Genomic DNA, 27,826 nt, shown 5'->3' on the forward strand with positions numbered 1-27,826 from the left:
GTGTGCTTACCTATGCCTCCATCTTGGCTGATTGGCTGGCACTCTTAGTAACTCCCATATGCCAAGCAACTCTTAATTGATCTGTTCACTTCCCCATCCCCCATGCCAGGTTAGTTAGGTCTTCCCTGTTTTGGGGACCTTCATAGTCCTTCCTATAGTAATATCTTCTGGGTGTCTTAAAGTAGTCATGGCCTTTATTGTCATCAAAGAGTTCACACACTACTAAGGCCTGTTGAGTGCAAGAATGTGAAAAATATTTTACCTTGTAACCATATGTTTTTGTTATTAGACAGGTCACACAAGAAAGGTCTTATATGGGCAGCAAATTTGGGAAATCTTTTAGCAGTAGCTATGGCCTCTGTTACCAAAGAACTCAGGCTAGTTAAAGGCTTCAAGCATGAAATGTATGGGAGAAGTTATTTAGTCATAAAATTTTGCCCTCCTGATGTTGGTTAATTCACACTCTGGAAACACTTTGATTTAAGAGGATGTGTTGTTGTCTTATTCAGTGAAATGACACTGAACAAAACTCTGAGTAGCCATCTGAGTTAAACTTCATATGAATATTCACCGTATGAACATTTCTCATAAGTTTAATGTTTAAGTGCTAAAGACCCTAACAAATTGTGATACAAACTGATTGTAACTTTTTGAATTCTTACCAGTGGTATAGAGGATTCCATTTCTGCCTCTTTAGCAAACTGTTGATTTGTTTAAATTTTATTAATTTTAGCTCTTTAAGTAAGTTTGTTTTGGTCTCTTACTGCACTTTCAGTTCGTTCTTTAAGGATTAATGTTGAGCATTTTTGCAGATGTGTATTTAGTAATTATAAGTTTTTAGTAAAATGTGTGCTCACATAATTTACCTATGCTTTTATGAATTTGGGCTACTCTCCTTTAACAAGTAGGACAGTGAAACAACAGATATGTTGCAATGTCATTTATTTTTACTCCTTGTATAACAGACTTACAGAGTTACTATGGTAACTGTTGTGTTATGGAATAATCCTTTTCAATACTGGAAAACTGTTTTCAATTTCTTAAAAAGATTTTACTTAATTATTTTTAGAGAGAGGAAGTTAGGAAGAATGAGAGGGAGAGAAACATCAATGAGTGAGAGATGCACCTATCGGTTGCCTCTTGCATACCATACCCCCAACTGGGGACCTGGCACTCAACCTAGGTATGTGCCCTGACTGGGAATTGAATCACTGACCTCTCAGTTCATAGGCCAGCACTCAATCCACTGAGACACCAGCCAGAGCTTCAATTTCTTTTGTATACACAATGTTATAGGCAAATATCATACAATTTAAAGAATGATCTGCAGTGCCGAAATTATTATCATGATTTTTCTCTAATTCCTTTGATGTCCCAGAGCACTCACCATCTGTCCCGCAATCTTCATGCAAATGCCATCTGTGTCATCTCCTGTGGTGGCTCCAGGGAAACTCTTTTGAGTCTCAGGTGCACTTTGTCTGCTTCAACTTTGAGCTTAGCACAAAATTTGCCCTAAGGCGACCCAGTGATTCAGGCCTGGGTCTTCATCTTCACCCACCTTTATGTGACAGACTCCGATCCAATCCACTGTGGTGAATGGGATGTCTCAGTTTGATTTTTTAAGTGTTGTTGGTACATCATCTGACATTCATTCTGCATGAATGGGGACAGTTGGATGTGTATACTGAGATGTCATATTCTGATGTTATGCTAAACACCTGGAGGATCCTTATATTACTGGTTGAGTGCTCCCCTCTTCTCCATGCAGGGGACTTGCTGCCCATGGGATTCCGTCCTCTTTTCAGAGTGGCTGGATGAAGACCTCTCTTCTTTGCAGCCCTGACCATGTTCTGGACACGAATCATTCTTTCCAGTCTCCCTGTGACCGTACCAGGGATTTTTAAATGGAAACAATACTTCCAAATGCAAATTCTTACTCCAGTGCTCAGCACACTCTGGCCACAACTGACATCTTACTCCCAGTTTCCTGAGACTGGAGCCAACTGGGCAAGCGAATGTCCCTACAGCCTTTTAACAGACTTGTGGGTGATGGGCTTTTCTCAGAGAAGAGGTTCAGTCCGGAGCATCCCCATGAAACACTTGCCATCAGTGCTCCCCAGATATCTTCCTAAACAACACAATCCATTTGAAGGCACCAGGTGGCATGCGTGAACGTGTCTGAAAACTGACCCCTTTACCATTATTGTTCTGCCTCACTGCTGCAGTAGAATGTCTTGGATTTGTGCTGAGTCTCTAAAGCCCTTCTAAATGTTACTCATTTTCCATTTTAACAAAGGGAACAGCCCTGAGTCGGTACTGTGAGTTCTCTGTGACTTTAGAGCATTGTTTTGAGGTCCTTGTATTTTCAAGATATCATTTGTAGCTTGTTAAACTGGTATTCCCAGCTAAAGAAGTGATAGAAACACACTTTTAGAACTCAACTGATATAAGAAATACTATAGCCCTGGCTGGTGTGGCTCAGTGGATTGAGTGTCAGCCTGTGAACCAAACGGTCTCTGGTTCAATTTCCAGTCAGGGCATATGCCTGGGTTGCAGGCCAGGTCCCCAGTAGAAGACATGTGAGAGGCAACCACACATTGATGTTTCTCTCCCTCTCTTTCTCCCTCCCTTCCCCTCCCTAAAAATAAAGAAAGAAAAAAATTTTTTATAAAGAAATACTATAGATATAGGTCATTTTAAAAAGAATAAGAAACATGGTCCCAGATAAGTCTCATAAAGAAGATCAGGTGTCAGGTCATTTGCAGGCACAGTTCAAACTCCACTCATCCAGACCCCTGCCAATGTGGTTTGGTTGGATGGGTAGGTTTGATATCCCACAAATATGAGGGGATTCCAAGTCAGGGCATGTGCCTAGGTTGCTCATTAGGTCCCTGACCTGGGCGCCTACCAAAGGCAACCAATTTGATGTTTCTCTCTCACATGGATGTTTCTCTCCCTCTCTTTTGTTCCCCTTTCCCCTCTCTCTAAACCCTCCCTTCCTTTCCCCTCTCTCTCTCTTCTCTAAAAGCAGTGAAAAAAATTTCCTCAGGTAAGAATAAAAAAGCTTTCCTCCTTTTAAAAGCAAAATATGTATTTGGTTTTTATTTATTATTTTTAATGACTATTACAATTTTTCTTTTTATTGAATTTATTGGGGTGACATAAAATTATCTAGGTTTCAGGTGTACAACATCATCTTCATCCTTTAGCTTTGAGATCCCTTAGATGCCAGATTATCTTCCTATTTGCATTTTACATTCTTTTATTGGCAGGTTCCTTAGGTGTGTTCACTTTCGGTGAGTTTAACAGGAATTGTTAATACCCATCTTTATCAAAGACATGTTACTAAAATACTCCTACAGTTTCCATTTGTAACTGATGCTCCAGTAAGGTCACAAATGTGTATCTAGCCCTGACTGCGTTGCTCACTTGCTTGATTGTCATCCCGCAAATCAGGTTTGGTTCCTGGTCACAGCACAACCAATCATGTTTCTCTCACACATCAATGTTTCTCTCTCTTTCTCCTTCCCTTCCCCCCTCTCTAGAAAATAAATAAATAAAATCTTTAAAAATGCATATTTAATAATTGCTATAGAGTTTAAGGTTCACTCAAAAAGTGATTAAAAGACAGTCTTCATACTCTTTACCTCATGGGAAAAAAGCTCTGAGAATAAACTTCAGGAGGCCTGGTGTGTTTGCTCAGAGATGAAAGGAACAATACTCCAGACTAGTGTAGAGGACACATGGAGGAGAGATGCTTGTTTTAGGGGTGGCCCTAAAGCAAGTGGGTGTGGTGACACCATTCCTTTTAATATTCCATCTGGCTTCTGTCAGTATTTGTGTTCTACCACAGAAAATAGTTGTTTTCCTCCATAACAATTCTTACAGAATTTCCTGGGATATGGTCTGCTTTTTTCTCAGAATATGACATGTGTCTAAGAATAGTGGTGATGTTCCATATTTACATATAGTGCCAAGACGTCTGCAATGTTGACATCCGTGAAGGTTTGGAAAGTGGGCGTGTGGACCTGAGATAAAGATTCTGGATTCGACAATTGAATGTTTTTATTGGGAAATAATGATCATTTTACCTGTAAATGAAGTGACAGTGGCTGCCTGGGGACCGAGGATTGTTTCTTGAAAAAAAGTTACAGAGTGAGCAAGCTGCAAAAAGATATTAATGTTAATTAATGGAGTTGCACAATGACCATTATTCACCAGTTAGAAGAGAAAAGGCTCTATGGAGCCCGAGAAGAGGCAAATTTTAATGGGTGTTACATAAAGCACATTGAGTTCTACATGACAGAATTAACGTGAATCTGGGCTTCTTTTGAATACTTGGATACTATGAAAATTTCTTTTAATTTTTGTAGTCTGAGAGGTAAATGAATAGAGCAATGCTTCCTATCCAATCATCTCTCCTATGCCTGTGTTTCAATGTCCCAAAGTTTAATTAACAGAACAGGGAAACTGCCCTGAACTGAACTCAACACTTTGGAAGGATACTATGAAATTCTTATTTCTGCAAAGTGTGAGTCCTTTTCATGGTCCCAGACCAAGGTTTGTTTGTTTTGTTGTTGTCATTGTTTTTTTAAGATTTTATTTATTTATTTTTTAGAGAGGGAAGTGGGGGCGGGGATTGAGAGAGAGGAGAGAGAGAGAGAAACATCAATGTGCGGTTGCTGGGGGCCGTGGCCTGCAACCCAGGCATGTGGCCTGACTGGGAATCAAACCTGTGACACTTTGGTTCGCAGACTGCGCTCAATCCACTGAGCTATGCCAGCCAGGGCTCAGACCAAGTTTTCATTCATGAGAACTTGAGGAAAAACTAATGAGGTGAGAAGCATATAGTAAGGTGAGAGTAGTGAGATGTGGATGAATGGAAGAAAAGCCACAACATGTTTCATTGCTTCAACAATTATTTATTCATGATCTCACCTTTTTCAGAAGTTCACCAAGGTCTGTGTTTGTTATACATTAGTGAATAAATGTGTCCTCAGGAAGGGTTATTCAAAAAGTTTTTAAAGATTTTATTTATTTTTAGAGAGAGGGCAGGGAGGGAGAAAGAGAGGGAGAGGAACATCAATGTGAGAGAGAAACATCAATTGGTTGCCTTTGGTATGCGCCCCAACTGGCGACTGAGCCGGCAACTGAAATATGTACCCTAAGCATAAACTGTACCAGTAACCTTTCACTTTGCAGGACAATGGCCAACAAACTGAACCTCACAGGTCAGGGCAATTGTTCAAATTTTTATTGAAAAAGCAGCCAATAAGTCAAAAAGAAATAACTCTGTATTATAGTAAATTAGAAGATGAGAGGTATTGTGGAAATACAAAAAGAGCAGCACCTGGGAATGAGAAGCATGTGGATCCTGAGGATTTTAAGGATACACATTTAGAAAGGAAGATAAAGGGATTTTATTGCATTGTGTAGCTGTTCATCAGGAAGAAAAAGCCAGTACAAAGTTCTTGTGCCAGGAACTTTCTTAGAGTGTCAGACTACTCCTATGACCATTGTGCCAGTGGCAGGGTGCTGGAGATATTTTCTGTTTTTATTTAAAAGTGATTTTTATCATTTCTGTTAAGTTTTTAAATTTTTTTAACTCTCTGTTACATGTCTTAGCTTTAATGCTCTTCAAATGTTGGTTTATATTTCAGTATAATATTTGCTTTAAATTTTAAATAAAAAAGAATGTAGGTACATTCATGATTTCTTGTTAATTATAATGAAACTTCAGTGTCTGGGCTGACTTTTCAAAGATGGAAAAATGATTACAAAAAGGAGAATGTAAGAAAGCCATTGGCTGCAAGCACACACTTATTCAGGAGCAGGTGTTCAGACTGGAAGACAGTGTTTTCTGTGCCGTGAATGTGGGGAATATTTTACCACTAGAATTGCCTTATATTATTGTCAGAGTTTACACTGTGTAAAGGCTTTAAGTGTGCAGTAAACATGGAAGATCATTCAGCCATAAATCTGTGCCCCCTTGACACTGGAGAGTTCACACTGTGTGAATGCTTAGATTTTAGGAAATGTGTTACTGTCTTGTTCAGTGTAATGACACTAAAATAAACTCTGAGGAGCCATATGTCTGATTTGAATTCATGTCCCCAGCAGTTTCTATGGTTTAAGGCATTTTGCCTCTACCACTCAGTAAGTCTTCAGAATGTGTACCAGCCACTACCCGAATGTGCTTGGGGGAGGTTACCTCTGTTTTCCCATGTACTCATTTTTGACTTCTGTTGCCCCTCAGCAATACTCTTCCCAAGGCCAACAGTGCAGAGGCAGGAGCACAAAGGTGTAATAGTGTGGATCTGCAGTACTGGGTTGTTGCTCTTGTGACTCAGTCAGTATTACTGTTGACCTGGGTTGTAATGTCCTTCATTGCTTACCAGTATTGGCTTCTGCTGAGGCAAGACTGACCCCCGGGAGGCATGAGGAAATTGATAGTGGGTTGAAAATAATGATCTTAAGCATATTTTCTTTTTTAAGTTTTTTATTTATTGATTTGAGAGAGAGAGAGAGAAAGGGAGAGGAAAGAGAGAGAAACATCAATTTGAGTTTTGTTGTTCCACTTATTCGTATATTCATCAGGTGACTCTTGTACATGCCCTGAGTGGGATCAAACCTACAACCTTGATGTATCAGGAGGATACTCTAACCAGCTGAGCCACCTGGCTAGGCCATATTTTCTTAAAACAGAGAAACATAGAGATTTCGTTAAATGCAGAACCATTTTCACAGCTTTATTACAGTGTAATTCATATTGCATTAAACTGCTCATACATACAATATACCATTTGATAATTTTTTTAAAGATTTTATTCATTTACTTTTAGAGAGAAGGGAAGAAAGGGAGAAAGAGAGGGAGAGGAACATTGAAGTGAGAGAGAAACATAAATCATTTACCTCTTGCATGCACCTCAACTGAGGATTGAACCTACAACCCAGGCATGTGTGTTGACTGTGAATCAAACCCGCAATGTTTTACTTTGCAGGTGATGCCCAACCAACTGAGCCACACCAGTTAGGTCTCATTTGATAAGTTTTGATGTAGTATTGAACCTGTGAAACCATGATCATAGTCATAATAATAAGTGTATCTGTTATTGTATATTTACCTATTTTTATAATCTTTCTCTCACTGTCCTTCCCTTCTTCCAGATAACCATTGACTTATATTCCCTTAAAATTGATACCTTGCATTTCATTAAATTTGAATGCTTGCAGTTACGAAATGTATGTGTTAATACATTTTTAAGATTTCTCAATGTTGTTAGATGAATAGCTCACTTTTTTTTGGTGAGTAATGTTACCTTTGTATATACAAATATTAGTTTGTCCCTTCCTTTGTTTATGCACATGTGTTATTTCCAGCTATCTTCCTTTTCTTTTCTCAATAAATTAGAATGCAGTGTCTGACTCACAGGGTAGGTTAATATTTAAGTTTTGAAATGACTCACATATTGTCATTTAATCAGTTTTGTTTTGCATTTTTATCAAGAGTGTATGAGGGTTTCATTTCTTCACACTGTTTATCTAATATCTAATGTTAGCAGGGCTAGTAATTAACCCTGCTGACATTAATAATAATAATTATATTTGTTCTTCACCTTTTTCTCAAATGTTGTGTTTGCAGCCCAACAATTAATAATTGCTAAAGGTGTATAAGATAACTTTTGTATTATTAATAATAGTCTTCTTATGTTTTCTTTTTTGAAATTTAGAAGAAATGCTATTACAAAAGGAAGGAAAGAAATGTCTATATTTTTGAAAGACGGTAAAAGAAAGTAGTTCATCTGAATAAGTTGGTTACTTCTGAGTTAAAAAAAGACAAGCCCTGGCTGGTGTGACTCAGTGGATTCAGTGCCAACCTGAGAAACAAAACATTACCGGTTTGATTCCCAGTCAAAGCACATGCCTAGATTGCAGGCCAGGTCCCCCAGTGCGGGGAGTGCAAGAGGCAACCACACATTGATGTTTTTCTCCCTCCCCCATCTCTAAAAATAAATAAATAAAATCTTTTTAAAAAATAAAATTACAGTAACGATAAAAAGAAATTCTTACTGCCCTTTTGTCTTCATTGTTATTGTTATCTTATTAATTGTTGACTGTAACTATCCTGTACCTCCTTATGTAAAAAAAGTATGTGCCTATCATTTTCCATTTTATTCAATCCCAGAGGTTTCCCCCCAATTTTGCTTTCTCCCACCTCCATATTACCAATGGATTTCATGTAACCCACTTGTGTCTTTTTTTTTACTGCAATGTATAAAATAAGGTACAAAACTGCCATTTTTTGGAGCATTTTCTCAATTCATTGAGGTTTTCCTTTCAGTAACTGTCCATTGGGCTCAAATAAACTCACAAAAATTCTTAAGGATTGGAAGTTTCTTATGATCTAATAAATCATGCAACATCCTAGCAACTTGAAAGGTGCTAAGAGTTGCACAAAATGGAACGATTTTATAGACAGAAACAGGAGCAGGAAGGGGGATTAAGAAGTTAAATGAGTGGAATATTTTAGGCAAAGTCACCTTTCCCTAGGGAAAGGTGAGGGTCTTATTTGACAGGATATTTTTGAGCCAGGACACCTTTTCTTAAGGGGGAGAAGACCTGGAAATTTTTTTATTATTGAGATTGCCTCTTCTTTCTATGGGGGATGGAGAGGGTTCTTGAGACACATTCATTACCTTACTGATGGTTGGCCAGAAATCATGTTTCTGGGAAGGATTGAAACTGCAATTAGCAGATATTGTGCAGATGTTCAGCATCAGCAATGCTATTTTGGGCCTGTGGTTTTTTGTTTAAAAATAGCCTGTTGTTCTGAAGCACAGGTAACACATGGACTTGGAATTCACAATGAAATGGGGCATAGTCTCGTGGGCTTGTGCCCTGAACCTATCTTCAGGTAGATAGTGTCAGAATTGAGTTTTTGGTGCAATTAACAAGTAAAGACCTTCCCTCCAGGTAGCAGCAGCGCTTTCCAGGATCTTCCTGTTGACGGGAGAGACCTGGTTATTCTTGCTGACTCATGTAAAGAATTACATATCAGCAAATCTAGCAGTATATAATCGGTTTATTCGTGGCCCATTCTCATGTAAGAGAACAGGACTGGGTAGAGTAGGGGGTGAAAGGCAAAGTTTCAGGGCAAAGTTTGAGACAAGTAAGAGCGGCTGAAGACCAGGGTGGCAAGGCCCTGGCAGCCTAAGGCCAGGTGGCCAGAGGCCCTGTGGCAGGAGAGCCAAGAGCCCTGAGAGAGAGACAGAGGGGGGTGGGGGGAGGGGAAGAGGGAGTCCTTTGTTATCAGGACTTACATAGTTGGTGGGATAGGAGGGAAAAAAGTTACATATTGATTAACCGGGTAAATGTGGTGCCAGTTTTCCTGGGGAAGTAACTTAGGTATGTGTGGGAGTCTGTTAGCTCAAATCCTTATCTTGCTCCACTCCATTTGGTCATCTTGTTATAAAACAAATACTCGACAGGAGGCAGTTAATTAAAATTGGGGCACTTTCCAAAGTTATTTATGGGCTCTTTGTGTAAGCATCAGTGACCCCCTCCTAAAACAGATAGTGACCAGAGGTAGGCAATTAACCAAAGTTGTTTTATGGGCTCTTTTTTGGGGCACCACGGACCCTCTCCCACATTCAGACCTTGGGATAAAAGCATAGTTTCAAGGCTTTCTTTCCCAGATAGTGGAAATGTTACATAGAATTTCAAGGACTTCCCTTCTTTCTTGCTAACATAGTGTTTCTTGTGATGTTGGAACACCTGGCAATATTATCAGACCAGGCTTAGGACTGTTGAGTTAGCATGTGGGACTTGTCTCCTTCCTCCTTCCTCCGTTTACTACTTATTCTACCTAATTGGTAAAAGGTGTTTCCTGGCAACCAGGGTAATAAATGCTGGCCAGTGACAGTATTGCAGTCTCAGAGTTCTTCCTATGCTGTCTCCTGTCTCATTCCCAGAGCAAACATCCTGATTGCTAGGGTTAGACAACATCCCGCTCTGTGGCCATTACACCCCTGTGAACTACATTACCCAGAAGAACGTGCTGTGAGTTGAGCCAGTGATAGGTCAGAATAAAAGCCTTTCATGAGATTCAACCAAACAGGGCCGGACTTCCGGGACACTCTTACTGGTGGTCGTTATTGCTGCCGTGCTTGTGCTGTAACTTTGGGGTGCCGGGCTGGTTTCGAGGTGATAAAAACGGGGAAACCGGGAAGGAGTCGCCGCCGCCTCAGCACAGACAGGGGTGTGAGGCTCCCTCACGACCCCAGGGTGACCCGCTGGGGTCGGGACTACGACGGCAGTGCCCCGCGTCCCTTCCTCTCCCGCTGCTTCCGCGCCCCTTGGCGCACACTGTCCGATGGCGGCGGCCGCACGAAGGCGTCGGGCTGAGGTGAGTTCGCTTCCTGTGCACCTTCACCCCTCACTCCACCGAGCCCTGCAACCTGGGTGCGGGCTCCCACCACGTCCTACAGCCCCGGACCCATGGACCGCGTTTAGGTGGCGGAATGCAGGCCCTCCTGCCGGTGCTGCTATTTGGTCAGAAAGAGCAGGGTGCGGGATGAGTTTTTCTTTGCTATGCCCCAAACGAGGGTGCTACGCACAGAAATACAAGTGAAGGATGGAGGTGGTCACGGTAACCGTGTGGCAGGTGAGGCAAGCTTCAATGAGACGAGTGGACGTGATGGTTCTGGAGGCAGAGAAGTAACTGAGGTGAGGTGTCACTGAGGGCAAAGCTTCTGCTTGTTCGCTAGTGGAACAGGGTGCAGCCAGAGGGGGACACCCCCAAATAGGGATTTGGAATGCGGTCCAGAACTCAAGATGTTCAGGAAATATTACGATACCCTCCCCCCCCTCCCCCCACAGGTATGCGTTGGGGGAAGGGGCACTTGGAGCAGGGCCATTGAGAGCTGTTTTGCATAGCAACAGCCTTGCAGCTAACCTCTGGCATGGTCATTTAACATATGTATAATTGGTTACATAGATATGTTAAATAGCTGTGGCAATGCTCTGAGCCAGGGGAATGGAAGTCACATCCCCAGTAAGACTTAACTAGGAGGCAGGTCCACCGAGTTACAGCACCTGCCTCGGAGCTTGGAGAAGATTGGCTCCATGACATGGGGCCACACCTGCCAAGGCCCGTGATGGAAGCCCAGTGAAGCTGTAAGGATATGAGAGTGCTGGTGTAACTGATTGTAGGAGGATCCTGAAATGGGGCTGCAGAGGAGGATTGGCTCCGGTGTTTAAACCAAGACACGGCAGCCATTACGGGGAGAACGGTGCAGCTTTGGCAGAGTGGAGACTCCCGAAGCCATTGTGCAGAGAGGACCACACAGCTGGGGCAGTGGAGAGAGAACCACGTGGCTTTGCCAAAGTGGGGACCCCTGAAGCTTTAGTAGGGGGCACCACCACCCGATATTAGCAGAGATCTCGGGACACAGCTGATAGTGCCGGGAAACGAGGGAGGCCTACTAGCTGAGGTGGATTACTGGGAAGAACTGGGGAAGCCACAGACTTCTATTTCTTTTCCTGAGATACGGTACCCCAGACTGGGCAAAGGGGGAAAGAAAGGACTGTGAGTGTTTGTGGGTGTTCTAAGGGACTTTGGGATTTTGATGAAGACATCAGGTCACTACTTTAAGTTTGTATAGCACTAAATAAACATTTTCTTTCCTTTTCACAAATCTCTGGCATTGAGAGACATATCTCCTTTGGTGGCAGACATAACAAACCTGGGGGGTTTCTTTTGGGTAATAGCATGTTGTCCAAGGCCCCCCTTGTTGTTCTGTAACACTAGGGCAGGATCCACCGCATGTGTGTGCTGTGCTGTGAAAGGGTCTGGTGTCTCAGTCTTGCTGGTGGCTAAGGTCTGGGACAAATGTGGTCATTTTTGAGTGTCACTGGGCCTGGTATGGAGACATCTTCATGGAGACCATGGAGAGTTTCTCCCGTAACGTAAATGCTGCCGTGAATGGGATCAAAACTGGGGTTTTAATGAAGGGGAACCGGAAAAACTCGTGTCAGCAAAAGAGACGTTCAAACCCGTGTAGAATCGTTGGTGAGTTTGTTTGCGACAAACTAATGGCAATCGCTGGGAAGCAGAAATCTCCATGGGTTAAGAAATGCCCCGGAGAGCAGCAGTTTCGCACCTCATTTAATACATTCCACTCAGAGGAGGAGACTTGAGGCATGAAATCCACTGATATTAGGTTAAGGAGGAAGGAGAAAGCAAAGCTGGAGGGAAACCCCTGGAATTGGAAGAAAGGTAAAATGATAGACACTTCTTTTACATCCTTGGGTACAGGATAGTTAACAGTCAACAATTAAAAAGATAAGAGCGGGTTGTGAACCAAAGGGCCATTCTGTTTCAGGTCAGGGTACATGCCTGGGTTTCAGGCCTGGTCCCCAGTACCAGGTGGGTGAGAGACAACCACACATTGATATTTCTCTCCCTCTTCTCCTTCTCTTCCCTTCTCTCTAAAAATGAATAAATAAAATCTTGAAAAAAAAAAGAAAACGAGAACAATGAGGGGACTTGTGGTCTCTGCTTGTGTCCAAGGGGTTTGGGGAAAAGGAAGTTACCTTGACATTCCAGAGGTCTGCTATAAATGCAAAAGACAATAGTTAAGGTAAAGGTCAATTGACCTTTGTTAGGGAAGAATACTGGCCTAGAACATGGCTACCTTCCATGAACTGCTTAGTTAATAAGTTTTAATTTCAGACCATCTTTGTGGTTAATTTAGGCCTCTGAGTTTGTAAGGCTACCTCACAGGCCTCCCCCAAGCTTGTCAGGTTGATTTGTGGTCCCTTTTCTTCCACACCTGTGCTTGCTCTGTCTGTCACCACCTGACTCACTAAGTAGAGACAGAGATTGAAACTTTTTGATGTTTTATTCAGATGGCTGGCTAATTGAAAAGACAGAGGGTAAGTACACTAAAAGAACATCTTACATTTTTGCTCAAGCCAGCCTTTTGATAAGGAGGAAAAAAATGTAGATAAGGGATTTGGAATTCAGGGGGAAAAGTATAGGTAAGGGATTTGGAATTCAGAAAAAAGGTTATCAGATAGAAGCTGCAGTCCTGCAATTTCCCTGGCCTCTTCTCATGGTTGACTTGTGATTCTTTATCTATATCCTGGACAGTGGGATGCCTCTCCCTGGAACACAGTGGCTCAGATACATTCTCAATTGTGCAGTCCTCCTGGTGTTACAGAGCTGGCCAAAACTGTAAGCCAGCAAACCATGGCCTGTCTATGTAGCGCCTTGGTAACAGACCCACCAATTAATGCTGGAAGGAATAGATTTTTATTTACAACATTTCAACCCTCTGGGGTCGGGGGGAGCTCAGAGCCCTCCTTTCCCACAAGACCCAGCCCTTCACATGCTCCCCACCAGGCTACTGGCCAAAAGCCCCAAAAGTTTCCCATGTTCGTATTTTAAGCCCCGTCCGCAGTTTTCATTGTCTTTGCATTAAGGTCGCCATTCTTACACAGCAGCTCTTTCCTTCAGGATGTGGAAATGTGTCCATTAGCCTCCATGGAATAATCCAGGAAAGCATGTGCTGTGTTTTTCTGGATCATGGTGAAACTCAGGAAAGGCAAATCTTAATAGTCAAGGGAAAAATCCAGGTGTTGCTTGGGGTCTCTGGCAGTCAGGGTGGATCATGCCTTCAGTTCCTGAAGTTCCCTCAGAGGAAGGTTATGTGGAGAGAGGACATTGTGGCTGCTGAGGGTGAAAGCAGAGGTCAGCTGAGTCCAGGTAGTGCTGCCTTTCACTGCTCAGCCAGAAAGGCAGAGACAGGGATTGTATTATAATTGTGCTTTTTTTTTTTAACATTATTGAAATTATTTCTTTTTTGCCATTTTTTAAATTGTTCAAATACAGTTTTCTGCCTTTTCCTCCCTATAATTGTGCTTTTATTAATATCAGAGTGAGACAGGCTAGTGAAAAGCTAGGAGAATTCCTGGGAGAGTGGAATGAGGAAACTGAGACAAGAAGATTAAGGTGAAACTGAGTAACTTGCAGCCAGCTGGTGAAATGTAAGAAGACCTTATCTCCCCTTAACAGGGACAATTGGCAGTCAATGGTTTATACCTCTCCTCCCTAACCAGAGAATACCTAACCTCCCCAGCTATAAGGCTATCAACCACTGTCCTCAGGGAAGAGAGGAAGAGGAGTTTTAATGCAAATGGAGGGATAACAGCAGAAAAGGCAGCCAGCTTGGGAAGAAGCCTCTGACTACCCTTTCTGTTTCCACTCCTCTTACTCCTGGAGATTCCCCCTCCCAAATTCTTACAGTTCCCCTGTGTAAGCTCACCTCTGAAAGCACACCTCTGAAAGGAAGGTGGGTGCTAGGTTTTTCACCAGCCACTTTCACCAGACTGCTGGCCTCTGTCATTAACAAGAGCACAGTTATAATCCAATCTCTGTCTGCTTTCTAGCAGAGCAGTGACAGGCAGCAGGAGCCCTGGACTCCATTGTCCTTGGTTTCAAGAGGCAGGCAGTCTGAGAAGGTGGCAGGTAAAAGCCTTAACATCCACTTTCCCTTGAGCTTTCAGAAGCAGGTTTGCAAAGGGTAAATGTGGGAATATGGGAGGGGGAAGTACCTATGGGGAACTTGGAAATCCCCTTTTCCTTAGGGGTAAGGATAGGGGGAGCGCTCAGAGAGTCATGCAGCTTCTTCCCAAGCTGGCTCCCTTTGTTCCCCTGTTACCTCTCCATTCATGTTCCTTTTCCTCTGTTCCCCAGATACCCTCATTTTGTGTTTGGTGCCAGAATATCTCACAACTATAATGAGAAGTGTCAAAAGAAAGTTCTGTTGCACTTTGTGGAATCTTACTAAAAGTCTTTATTACTGGTTCCTAGAACATGATGATCAGCCTCCACATTCTTGGTGACCAGATACTTCAGGGTAGGGCCGGGTTGGATGTGCCTTTGTCCTTGTTTAGTGGACCATTAACTGTAATGAGATCTCAGCCAGAACATAGGTTAAATATAAACTTGCTGAATTGGTACCTAGTCTGTTAGTAGTTCTCTAAGCCTATGATGCTGAGAAAACTGAGCTGGCCCTAATAAGAATTGTATCTCTATTTCTCAGACCAGGATGATTTAAGCTCTGTATTCTCTGGTTAGGGAGGAGAGGTAGAAACCATTGCTCTCAAGTGTCCTTAGTTAGGGGACAAAAGGTCTTGGCAGTTCACCACCTAGCTGAGAGGTGCCCAGATTATTTGGCTTTGTTTAACTTTCTTGTCTAAGATTCCCCATTCCACTCACCCAGGAACTTTCCTAGCTTTGCACTATCCTGTCACAAGGGTTCAGCAAGTGCAGAACAGAGTGGAAAGGGGTCATGTTCTCCTGAAATTTACGTGGGCTTCTGGGAAGTAAATACTGAGGCAAGGGCCAGATTTATAGAGGAGGCCTTCAAAGCAGCATCTGCACAAATGCATACCTGTGGGAACTCAGGTGGGGACTGAAGGTGTCAGAGGGACAATCTACAAAATGATGGGCTTATTGAGAAAAACTAGGAGTTATGGTCCCAGAGCCCTAGTGTTGGGCACTGAAGGGTGAAGCATGAGCCCGCACTTGGCTGTGTCTTGTCACAATCTAAATACCCCCTACGGAGTTAATGACAGGGTGGATGGGACCCTACAAGCCAGGACCAGAACTGGATTACATCTCTGTGCCTTCCTGCCTGATAAGGCTGAGGGCTGAACAATAATGAATAAAAAGGGACCTGAGGGTATGACAGGCATCAGTGGAATTGCTCTGAACTGTGCAGCTTTGGAGAAGGGTGAGTGTGAGATAGATATGTGGGGGTGGGTGGGTTGTGGGCTCTCACACACACAGAAAATTCATGTTTTTCCCTGTCCCCATTGATAACAGGCCAGTGTGACCTTTGAGGATGTTGCTGTGCACTTCTCCTGGGAGGAATGGAGGCTGCTTGATGAGGCTCAGAGACTCCTGTACCTCCGTGTGATGCTGGAGAACTTTTCACTCATATCCTCTCTGGGTAAGATCCACGGCCTCACCAGTGACTCGGACTAGACTCTACTCCATCTACCCCAAGACCTTTCTCAGTGCTCAGGTGTAGACCACGGGCACTTGTTGCTGCCCCAGTTTTCCAGGTAGTTGCTATATTGATAGGGCTGGTGTGTTTTCACTGCCCTCTTCTCTCCCTTCAGTCCCAGTCCTAAACCTTTTTTTAGGGAAGGATTCAAGGTCAATACTATTACATTGAGCTTGGTGGATTCAGTGCTTGCCCTCTCAATATCTGGGTAAATGTGTCCAGATCCGCATCACTTTTGCATCCCAGGGTTTGACTCCTTTTAGCTATAATTTCCTGCTGCCTACCTGGGCCAGGAGTTGCAGGTATTGTCATGGCTGTTACATAATGGAAGCACAACTTTTTTTTAACACTCTCCTGTACAGTGTGCAGTGTTTAAATATGTTCTCCTTTGTTTATTTTTTTATGATTTTATCTATTTTTAGGAAGGTGGGGAAAGAAAGAGAAGCATCAATGTGTGGTGCCCCTTACTGGGGACCTGGCCTGCAACCCAGGCATGTGCCCTGACTGGGAATGGAACCAGGGACCCCTTGCTTCTCAGGATGGCACTCAATCCATTGAGCCACACCAGCCAGGGCTTCCCCCCCACTCCGCCCCCGAAAGATTTTTACTTATTTACTTTTAGAGAGAGGGAAAGGTAAGGAGGGGTAGGGAAGAGATACATCGATGTGTGAGAGAGATATTAATCGGTTGCCTCTTGCACACCCACAGCCTGGGACCTGGCCTGCAACCCAAGCATGTGCCCTGACTGGGAATCTAACCAACGACCTTTCTGTTCTCCAGCAGTGCTCAATCCACTGAGCACACCAGCCATGCGAAAATGCTTCTTTTCCTTCAGAGTTTTGGGAGAAATTAAGAAGGATTAGTATTAATCATTCTTTACATTTCATAGAATTTACTAGTGAATTTACCTTTTCTTATTGGAATATTTTTTGATACTGATTTAATTTCCATACTAGTCAGATTTTCTGTGTCTTCATAATTCAGTGTTGATCAGTTGTATGTCTTCTGGGGTATCTGATTTTGTGGCCTGATTTCATGGTAGTCTTCTGGGATCCTCTGTCTCTGTGCTATCAGTTGTAGTGTCTTCTTTTATTTCTGAGTTAATTTATTTGCATCTTCCTTCCAGTCTTAAGTTAACCTAGCTAAAGATTTGTCAATTGACCAAAGTGTCGCAGGTTCGATTCCCAGTCAGGGTACATGCCTGGGTTGCATGCCATGACCCCCAGCAACCACATATTGATATTTCTCTCTCTCTCCCTTTCTTCCCTGTCTAAAAATAAATAAATAAAATATTTTAAAAATTATTTAAAAAAAAAAGATTTGTCAATTGAATTAATGTGTTGGAAAAAAACACCTCTTAGACTTGTTGGTGTTGTTGTTTTTCTACTTTTTATTTTATTTATTTTTTCTCTGATCTTTGTTCTTTCTCTTTGTTATGCTCTTCTTTTATTAGTTCCTCAGGATTTAAGTTTAGGTTACTAAGTTTAAGTTTAGGTTGTTTGGAATCTTTCTGTTTTCTTAACAGTGGCATTTATAGCTCTGAATGCTCCTCTTAGAATAACTTTTGCACATTCCATATATTTTCACTTGTCTTACATTTAAAATTTTTTTTTCTTTGTTTGATGGGGAGTATGTTATTTAATGTCCACATATTTGTGGATTTTTCAACTCTCTTTCTGTTACTGATTACTGGTTTTATCCATTGTTTTAGCAAAAGGTACTTGATATGATTTTAGTCTTCTGAAATTTGTTAAGCCTTTATTTTTTTATTTTTTTAAGTTGTTGTTCAAGTGCGGTTTTCTGCCTTTTACTCCCTGTTAAGTCCTTTTTTGATGTAACATAAGATTAGTCTGAGAGAATTTTCTGTGTGTACTTGAGAAGAATGTATATTGTGCTATAATAGGATGAAATGTTCTCTATATGCCAGTTAGATCTGTTTGGACTAAAGTGTGAGTCAATTCAAATACACCTTTATTCAACTTTTGTCTGGTTATCTCCTCATTGTTGAAAGGGGGATGTTGACGTTTTTTACTAATAATCTGTTGTTGTTTTCCTGTATTCAGATATAGTAGTATTTGCTTAATACTTACTTCAGATCTTCTGATATGTGTTGCATATATACATACAGTTGTTACATGCTTTTGATGAAGTTACTCCATTTTCATTATGTAATGACCTATTTTATATCTTGTGATAGTTTTTTACATGGAGTCTATTTGGTATAGCTAACACTGCTCTCTTTTGATTTTCATTTGTGTGTCATATCTTTCAATCCCTCACTTTCAGCCAATGTGTGTTCTTACCGCTGAAGTTACTCTCTGGTAGGCAGGATATACTTAGGTCTTATTTGTTTGTTTGTTTGTTTGCTTAATATTTATTTTAGCTAGTGTCTTTTGATTGGAGAATTTTATTAGGATCTACTATTACCATCTTGTTTATTATCTGACTGCTTGTAGTTTCTTTTTTCCTTTCTTCTTTTTCTTTGTAATTTGATGATATATGGTGGTACGCTTTTATTTCTTTGTCTTTATTTTTTGTCTATCAACTATACCTTTTTGCTTTGTGGTTTCCAGAGGCTTATCTAAAACTTCTTACAGTTAAAACATTCTACTTTAAGCTGATAATGACTTCAATTGCATATAAAACCAATACTCTTACTCCCTCCACACACATACACATTTTATGTTTTTGATGTTACAATTTGATAACCATTACCAAATTGGAATATTCTGAATTTGACTCAATACTTACCTTTACCAGACTATTTTATATTTACATGTTGCTAATTTGTGTACTTTTCTTTGTACTTGAACTACTTGCTGGAGCATTTCTATTTTTTTATTATCACTTTTATTTTGTTTTATTTTATTTTAATTGTTGTTCAAGTAGTTTTCTGTCTTTTACTTCCATCCCAGCCCACCCCACCAGCCCTCCCCACTTCCTCCCATTCATGCACGCATCCCTTGCCCCCCCCTCCCCCCCAGTTTTTGTCTATGTATCCTTTATACTTTTTCCTATAAACCTTTCCCCTTCTCCCCTGGAGCATTTCTTATAGGGTAGGGCAAGTAGTGATAAAGTCCCTCAGCTTTTCTTTGGAAAAGTGTCTCTTCGTTTCTGAAGGAGAGCTTTGCTAGTAAAGTATCTTGGCTTGCAGATTTGTGGGAGAAACAGCAATTGGTTGCCTCATGTATAGCCCCACTGGGGACCTGGCCCACAAACCAGGCACTGGAACCAAACCAGCACATTTCAGTTCACAGGCCAGTGCTCAATCCACTGAGCCACATAAGCCAAGCCATTGGTTGTTTCTTGTATGTGCCCTGGCCTGGGATCAAACTCACATCATTGGCTCATGTGGATGATGCCCTAATCATCTGAGCTACAAGGCCAGAGCTCCTATTCCCGCTTTGACACTTTGCTGACCTGTCATTTCTACTACTCATCTCTTCCATTGTGGTTTCCAGCTCAGTTGATCCCACATTTCACCCACTCTCTCATCCCTCTTTCTGTAGTATTCTTGAACATTGACGCCTAGGTGGTGTGCTCTGAGTTGTTCCCAAATCTATATATTGACCTTGTACAGCAGCTAATATCTTGCATTTGGATAGTAATGGACTTACATGCATGCTTTTACCCAGCCTAATGTCAGCAGCAGAGGAGGATGTGCAGGAAGCTGTTGGCAGAGGAAATGCACTGTAAGCCCTGCCTCACTTCTGTGTGTCATGCCTGTCTAGTAGCCTTCCCCTGGAGGGGTTTCCATTATATTGTGACTTACAAGCCCAGTAACATGACACAGTGAGCCAGTTGTTCAGCTGAACATCCTTGTTTTGAAAAGGATTTTATCTATTCATGCCTACATGTGACGTGAGAATATGTGTCATGGGGTTCTCTACTTTCTGTAGTCAACAGGTACTTCTCCAGCATTTATTTTTATTTGTTTGTTTGTTTGTTTTTGTTCAGGTTGCTGCTGTGGAGCAGAGGGTGTGGAGGCACCCACTGAACTGAACATTTTTGCCAGAGCGCCCCAGGAAAGGAATGCCAGGGCAGCTTCATCTTCCCAGAAGAGCCACCCCTGTGAGGGTTGTGCGACAGTCTTGAGAGACATTTTCAGCTTGTTTGAGCACCATGGAACACAGCAGAGCCCGCCAGTGCTGAGGTGTGGGGCATGTGCAAAACAATTTCATTTCAGTGCAAAGTGTCATCAGTACAAGGAGCAGCTTATAGGACAGAAACCCTTCAAAAGTAGTGTGGACAGGACCTCATTTGTGCAGAGGAAGCCCTTTACCTGTGGCAAGGTTCAGAAGGACTTCCTGGCTAGCTCAGGTCCTCAGCAGCAACAGGACACCCATAAAGCACAGGAGCCAAACAAAGGCACTCAATGGGAAACAACATTACAAAGCAGAAAAAGTCATTACACTTTGGGAGATGGCAAGGAAGCCTTTAAGCCCCAACACATACTTATTCAGGACCAGGCTGTCCATACTGGCAGACAGTGTTTTGTGTGCAGTGAATGTGGAAAAACATTCAGGTACAAATCCTCGTTTGTCATGCACTGCAGAGGCCACACTGGAAAAAGCTTCCCTATGAATAGTGAAAGTGGAAAATCCTTTAGTGAAGCCTCAACCCTCCATGAGCATCAAAAAATTCATACTGGAGCAAGGCAATACAAGTGCAGCAAATGTGGAAAATCCTTAAGCCTCACATCTGTCCTCATTCATCCCAAAGGACAGGAAACTGCAGAAAACAATTACATGTGTACTGAATGTACTCAGTCATTTAGTGATAGCTCAGCATTTAATCAATCTCAGAGAGTTCACACTGGAGAAGAAACTTATGAATGCAACGAATGTGGAAAATCTTATAACAATAGGCGGAAACTGGTTCGACACCAGAAATCTCACAGAACAGAAAGGCCTTATGGGTGTAGCAAGTGTGGGAAATCTTTTACTGAAAGGGGGAAACTTGGTCGACACCAGAAATGTCACATAGAAGAAAGGCCTTATGGGTGTAGTGAGTGTGGGAAATCTTTTACTGAGAGGGGGAAACTTGTTCGACACCAGAAAATTCACACAGGAGAAAGGCCTCATATGTGTAGTATATGTGGGAAATCTTTTTATCGTCGCTGCAACCTTACGTATCATGAGCGAAGCCACCGAGGAGAAAAGCCTTACAAGTGTGAATGTGGGAAGTGTTTTACCACTGGCTCTGCCCTCTATTACCATCGGAGAGTTCACACAGGAGAAAGGCCTTATGAATGTACTGAATGTGGGAAAACTTTTACCTGGATCAATGCCCTTCAGTGTCATCAGAGAGTTCACACAGGAGAAAAACCTTATGTGTGCAATGAATGTGGGAAATCTTTTCCCAGGATTTATAACTTTCGTTGTCATCAGAGACTTCACACTGGAGAAAGGCCTTATGAATGCAGTGAATGTGGGAAGTCTTTTGCCTGGATGAAAAGTCTGCATTATCATCAGAGAGTTCACATAGGAAAAAGGCCTAGTGAGTGCAGTGAATGTGGGAAATCTTCTACCTCGAACAAAAGCTTTTGTTATCATCAGAAAGCTAATACAAGAGAAAGGCCTTATGTGTGCAGTGAGTGTGGGAAATCTTTTACCCAGAACCATAGCCTTCGCTGTCATCAAAGAATTCACACAGGGAAACGGCCTTATGAATGCGGTGAATGTGGAAAGTCCTTTACCTCCCCCCAATGCCTTCGTAATCATCAGAGAGTGCACACAGGAGAAAGGCCTTATGAGTGCAGTGAATGTGGGAAATCTTTTGCCCATCGCAACACTCTCTCTTATCATCAGAGAATTCATACAGGAACAAAGCCTTACAAATGCAGTGAGTGTGGAAAATGTTTTGCCTCTAGTTCCACCCTCCGTAGCCATGAGAGAGTTCACACAGGAGAAAGGCCTTATAAATGCAGTGAATGTGAAAAATCTTTTACCGCGAGCTCTGCCCTCCGTTATCATCAGCGAGGTCACACAGGAGAAAGGCCTTATGAGTGCAGCAAATGTGGAAAGTCATTTAAGGATAGTTCTCAACTCAGTCTACACTGTAGACGTCATACTGGGGAAAGGCCTTATGAGTGCAATGAATGTGGGAAATCTTTTATCAGTAATTCTAAACTTCATGATCATCAGAGACTTCACACAGGAGAATGGCCTTATGAGTGCAGTAAATGTAAGAAATTTTTTATCAGTAGGTCTAAACTTCATTATCATCAGAGAGTTCACACTGGAGAAAGGCCATATAAGTGCAGTGAATGTGGGAAATCTTTCATTAGTAATTCTAAACTTCATAATCATCTGAGAATTCACACCAGAGAAAAGCCTTAAGTGTGCTGGCAATGTGCAATTTTCTGTTCATTGTAACAGTCTGGAGGAAATTCTTTGAAGAGACTTTTGAATTGAAACATCCATGTGAATATGCACAGTGTGGAAATTGCCTGTCATTTTCACTTATATGGGAAGTGTTTGTAAATATGTCACACTTTCTGACTTGCCCAAGGCTCCTTCTAGGTTTATTGTGTAACTGCATTCTGTGATTCTAGTCCTTTCACCTTGACCACAGTGCAGGTCCACAAAGTTTGCATCATTCAACAGCCTAATGTGCTCAGGGAAGCTGAACTCTGGTCTCACGAGTGTTCTAGCAAACTAGAAATGACTGGAGCCCTCAGGAAGACAGCTTTCTCTTTACTAGTAATTTGGATATGGACTAGGTCCTCTGTTGATCCCGAGAATGTGATGAGGTCTGCACTCAAGCTTGCATAGAAATGTCTACCTGTTCCAGAGATGTGTTCATCTCACATGATGTTTTCATGAGATTTTCCAGCTTATGAACTTGGTACATGCCTTCTGCACATTGCTTTGGCTTGCACTAATTCAAGCCTTATTTTTACTTTTGAGGATCTTACTTACTTGATTTTAAAGAGGGAGAAAAGAGGGAGAGAGTGTTAATGTGAGAGGGAAACATTGATCAGTTGCCTCTTGCACACACCTGAATGGTGGGACTGAACCCACAACTTAGGCATGTGCCCTGACTGGGAATAGAACATACCACCTTTTGCTTTGTGGGACAACACCTAACCAACTGAGCCACACTGGTCATGACCAGGCCTTAATGTTTAAGTTTTTCTTTAGTTTTGGTTATTCTTTGTATGGGGTAGTTTATAAACTGATTCAGGCTCTAAAACCGTGAAGAGCTGAGCAAATTTTTTATGGTCTCAAATTTTCTCTGGGTTTTGAGGGACTGACTGTATGATGGCAGAAAATAACTGGCTAGTTTTGACCAAATTTGCATGGCTATCCACAGGCTTCTAGAAAGGACTAAAGGCTTTCTGGTTTTTGTTTAGATGCCATGAGTTTTAGGAGTCTTTGAGATGATCCAGAGGGGAAGGGAGGTGTGAGAACCTGCGGTACTTACAAGAGTAGCCTGTTTTTTTTCCCTTACACACAGAAGATGTCACAGATTGTACTAGCACAGTTGAGGGTCTATCTTTTCTCAGGTCTAGAGAAAGTCACGTGCCCTGGCTGGCGTCCACTACTCATTGGGCTTGTAGAGTCACCAGTTGAAAAACTGGGTCCATGGAAAACCATAGTTAGTGCAGAAACACTAATAGTGGCCTATTAGGGATTGGAGGAGACTGCAGCCAGCTGGATAGAACTTGCCTCATCCAAAGATGCACCCGAAATTGTTTCTATGACCCCGATTGCATGATGAGTGTACACAGATCTGAGGAACGCCAGACATCATTATCTTGTGTAGCTGACATCACTGTGAGAAAAACAAAAATTATCAAGAGGTTTTGTGGATTCCCATAGCCACTCAGTGATGTCTGCCTCAAAGCCATTACTACACACCAGGAAAGGAGAAGAGATGGGTGGAGGGACCTGTACTCCAGGGTTATGATTCTTGACGCAGGCAGCATTCTTTTGGACTAATGTACAGATGTTCATTACTCACCACATATGATGCCATCGAGGCAGTACTGAGCCCCAGAGGGCCTCAGGAAAGATGGTAGAGTCAATGTAGAGTGGTCAAGCCTATTTTCCAAAACAAGTATAATACAAAGTTTGTTGTTGTAATCTTGAGCCATTTTTTAAATTTCACTACCAATTTACATGCACTACCTGCATCTATATAAGGTATACAATTTGATAAATTTTGACGTAGGTATGAACTTAGGAAACCATTATTGTAGTCTTGATAGTGACCACATCTGTCTTTCCTTGCTCACCAGCTGCCACTGAGGCCAGGCAGACATCGCTAGGACAGAAGAGCTCCTGGTGTCAATATAGAGTTTTATAGCATATTTTCTGAAGAGTGTGAAGCCTAGGTTTTTCTTTTTGACTGTTTTTATCATTTAGTAAGGAATAAGTGACAGGCAATAAAATATATTAAAGTTTACATTTTTGTTAAGTATTTCTGTATATAACAACCTGTGAACAGGCCATCCCCATGAGAGTGAGTCTCTGTCACTTGCACATGTGCCCTTGTGTTTTTTCTCTGTAATCCCTCCTCCTAGCCTTCCCTGACATCACAGCAACCATTGATTTGCTCTTTGTATAGATTGGATTGCATTTTCTAGACTTTTTTATGGTTGTAATTAAAAAGTGTTTGTTGTTTCTCCCTCCATTCCCTCATGCCTATTTTTTGAGACACTTGTCTTATTTCTGAGTAATATTTCGTTTTCTGGATATATACCACTATCCATTCATCTGTTCAGGGCAATTGCCAATAAAGCTGATGTGGACTTTTTTATTTTACAATTAAAAATGTTTATTGATTTTTAGCCCTGGCTGGTGTAGCTCAGTGGATTAAGTGCGGGCTGCGAACCAAAGTGTCGCCAGTTCGATTCCCAGTCAGAGTACATGCCTGGGTTGCACACCATGACCCCCAGCAACCACACATTGATGTTTCTCTCTCTCTCTCTTCCTCCCTTCCCTATCTAAGAAATAAATAAATAAAATCTTTTAAAAAATGTTTGTTGATTTTAGAGAGAGACAAAGACATCAGTTGGTTGTCCGTTATATGCACCGCGACTGGCGCTTGAACTGGCACATCCCTGCCAGCAATTCACATGATCAGTCTTTAATGTTAGCCCTTTTAGTATATGTGTTGTGCTATCTTGGTGTGGTTTTAATCACACTTGCCTAGGGATTAGTGATTTTGAGCTTTTTTCCTTTAAATCTTCACCCAGGTTTATGTTTGTTGATTTTAGATCAGAAAGGAGAAAGAGAAACATCAATTGCTTGCCTCCCTTATATGCCCCAACCTGGGATCAAGCCCACAACCTAGGTATATGCCCAGACTGGGAATCCTGCATGCATCTTTTTGTTGTAGAGGATGATGCTCCAATTAACTGAGCTCTTTTTCATGTGTTTAGTTGCCACCTGTATATCTTCAGCACAAAAGAGTAGATGGGCTTGGGGCTGAGAAGTTGCGTGTTAGAAAGAGGGGAAGGGAGGGAGAGAAACATCAATGTGTGGTTGCCTCTGGTGTGCCCCCTATTGTGGACCTGGCTCACAACCCAGGCATGTGCATGGGAATCAAACTGGTCACCCTTTGGTTCCCAAGCCGGCACTCAGTCCACTGAGCCACACCAGCCAGGGTTCAACCAGACTTTTACAAATGAGGCAACTCCTTGCACTACAGGCAATCCAATCATTTTCTTGCTTTGCTTTCCTCTGCTCAACAAAAGCCTTTCCTCGAGTCTGGTTTGGTGCTGCCTGATTGGAATTGGCATTTCCTCTAAGAAATCCTTCAAAGTTTATATTTCAAGAGGACAGATCTCGCCCTCCCCACTCTTGCTTCTAGAAAAAAAAAACCAACCCTACAAGGTTCATCCTTGTCAATGATGTTCTTAGAAAAGAGGCCTTCCTGACCTCTGTGCCCTCCCTTACACCCCACACCCTGTTGCTGAGTTGGTGCCTGAAGTTTGGTCTCTCCCATCAGGTATCTGATGGTGACTGTTGAGCAAATACAAAAATCTTTTCTTGGCCCAGAAATCCTCTCTACAAGAGTAGTAGAGACAGAAACAGTTTTATTATTAATCATTAAACCACAGTTTATTGTGCATCGCAAGCAATCCCCTAAGAAAATTGCAAAGACAGACCAACCTCATTCCTCAGTATAGGTGCAACCAGAGGGCAACCAAGTCCCTGCCCTGCTGCCTGCCACCACTCAGCCAAAATGCAGAGACAGGGATTGGATTGCAATTGCACTTTTATTAATGACAGAGGCCAGCAGTCTGAGAAGGTGGTGGATAAAAACGCTACCATCTACTTGCCCTTGAGCTTTCAGAAGCAAGTTTACATAGGGGAAATGTAAGAATTTGGGAGGCAGAAATTCCAAAGAGAGGAGCCACAACCCACAGTTTCTCCTGGGAGAAAGGGGAGGAGAAACTCAAGCTTGCTCCCTTGGTTGAGGTGTTAGCTCACCATTTGCATTACCATCCTCTTGTCAGGACACCTGTGGTTCATGATCAGGGAGCCTATATATCCTCTCCTTAGGAAGGAGCGATATAAACCATTGGCTCTCCCGTGTTCTCATGTCTTCGGTTAGGGGAGATTAGGTGTGAGGATTCACCAGCTGGCTGTAAATTGCTCAAGCTGTTTGCACTTGTTTAATTTTCTTGTCTCAGTTTCCCCATTTCACTTGCCTTCAATTGAATGCTAATCCTCCAGGGCTCAGAAGAGACACCAGGCCCTGGTGACAGGGATGTCTGCTCACCACTCATGGTCCCCTAATGACTGTGTTCAGCCCTCAGCAACAGGCAGTGGGGACACACAGATCTCATCCAAGCTGTGGGCCATACCATGCAGGGCCCCATCCCTCCTGCAGAACAATTCCCCCCACCCCCACCTGGGGTCTCCCAGACTGTACCTGCTAGACACAGCAGAGGTGGGCTCCTGCTTTAACTGGCCCCACCCCAGGGCCTTGGGGCCATCAACTCACACAACCTACACGTGTATACAACACTCTGTACACCCTACCTTCTAACACTTTGGGTTCCCACAGTCCCACCCCCACAGCTCTGCTACCACCCTGCCCTGCTTCATAGGCAACTCCACTCACCCAGTCGGCGACTCACAGCACCCAAAGTGCTCGAGAGACTCAAACACCATCCAGCACAATGCCATCCTCTACCTCTGATGGCTCTCACAGCCCGGGAAAGCCCAGTGAGGCGCTGCAGTCCTCCCTGCCAGCCTCTGACCTTCACTTCATTATTAGGCACCCAGAAAGCCATGTCAATTTCAATTATGAATAACCCCGGTCCCTTTTGCACTGTACTTGCTGTCCCCTCAGTAGCCAGAACCCTGCTGTGTCCACTCGGCCTCCCTCATGTCTCGGATCACTCTGGGGCTGGGGTGGAGGAGGACCCTGCTCCTGGGATGCTGGGCTTGGTGGAGGGAGAGAGGACGTCCCGGGGGATGCGAGTTCACTTCAGCCAGTAGCGTCAGCACAGCTCAGTAGCAGAGTTGAGGGTAATGGGCATTTCTTAGGGAAGTTAGGTGTCCAGAACACCCCTGATGACATCTATGCCATCGGTGCTCTCCGACCACCTTCCTGAACAACACAGTCCATATAGAAGGCACCAGCTGGCATGTATGGACCCTTCAGAAAGCCAACTTCTTTCCCTTTGTTGTCAGGCCTCACTGCTATCAGGGGGATGTCTTGGATTAATGCTGAGTTTCTAAAGCCTTTTTAAGTGTCACTAGTTTTTAATTTCAGCAGATGGAGCA

At 42.6% G+C, this 27,826-nt stretch overlaps 1 protein-coding gene and 1 non-coding gene across 2 annotated transcripts; one reads left to right on the forward strand and one right to left on the reverse strand.

Annotated features, from left to right (window-relative positions):
- Window positions 1-4,365: 4,365 nt before the first annotated feature.
- LOC123826971 lies at window positions 4,366-4,500 on the reverse strand. The gene has a single exon (XR_006787155.1). It is a non-coding gene; the product is annotated as a small nucleolar RNA SNORA36 family (small nucleolar RNA).
- Window positions 4,501-10,147: 5,647 nt separating this feature from the next.
- On the forward strand, window positions 10,148-23,077 carry LOC123826813 (zinc finger protein 345-like). Its single transcript, XM_045850933.1, has 3 exons — window positions 10,148-10,405; window positions 15,893-16,019; window positions 20,034-23,077. The coding sequence occupies exons 1-3, from the start codon at window positions 10,373-10,375 to the stop codon at window positions 22,415-22,417; spliced, it is 2,544 nt and encodes an 847-aa protein (XP_045706889.1). The 5' UTR covers window positions 10,148-10,372; the 3' UTR covers window positions 22,418-23,077.
- The last annotated feature ends 4,749 nt before the right edge of the window (window positions 23,078-27,826 follow it).

The sequence above is a fragment of the Phyllostomus hastatus genome, unplaced genomic scaffold (assembly GCF_019186645.2).
Source record: "Phyllostomus hastatus isolate PE091 unplaced genomic scaffold, TTU_PhHast_1.1 phas_contig_133, whole genome shotgun sequence".
Taxonomy (NCBI): domain Eukaryota; kingdom Metazoa; phylum Chordata; class Mammalia; order Chiroptera; family Phyllostomidae; genus Phyllostomus; species Phyllostomus hastatus.

Excerpts from the sequence above, each read along its gene's own strand:
- LOC123826813 (XM_045850933.1), top strand. The coding sequence starts at position 10,373 with ATGGCGGCGGCCGCACGAAGGCGTCGGGCTGAG. Across the intron at positions 10,406-15,892 it reads CACGAAGGCGTCGGGCTGAG|GCCAGTGTGACCTTTGAGGA; the intron begins GTGAGTTCGCTT and ends CATTGATAACAG. Across the intron at positions 16,020-20,033 it reads TTCACTCATATCCTCTCTGG|GTTGCTGCTGTGGAGCAGAG; the intron begins GTAAGATCCACG and ends GTTTTTGTTCAG.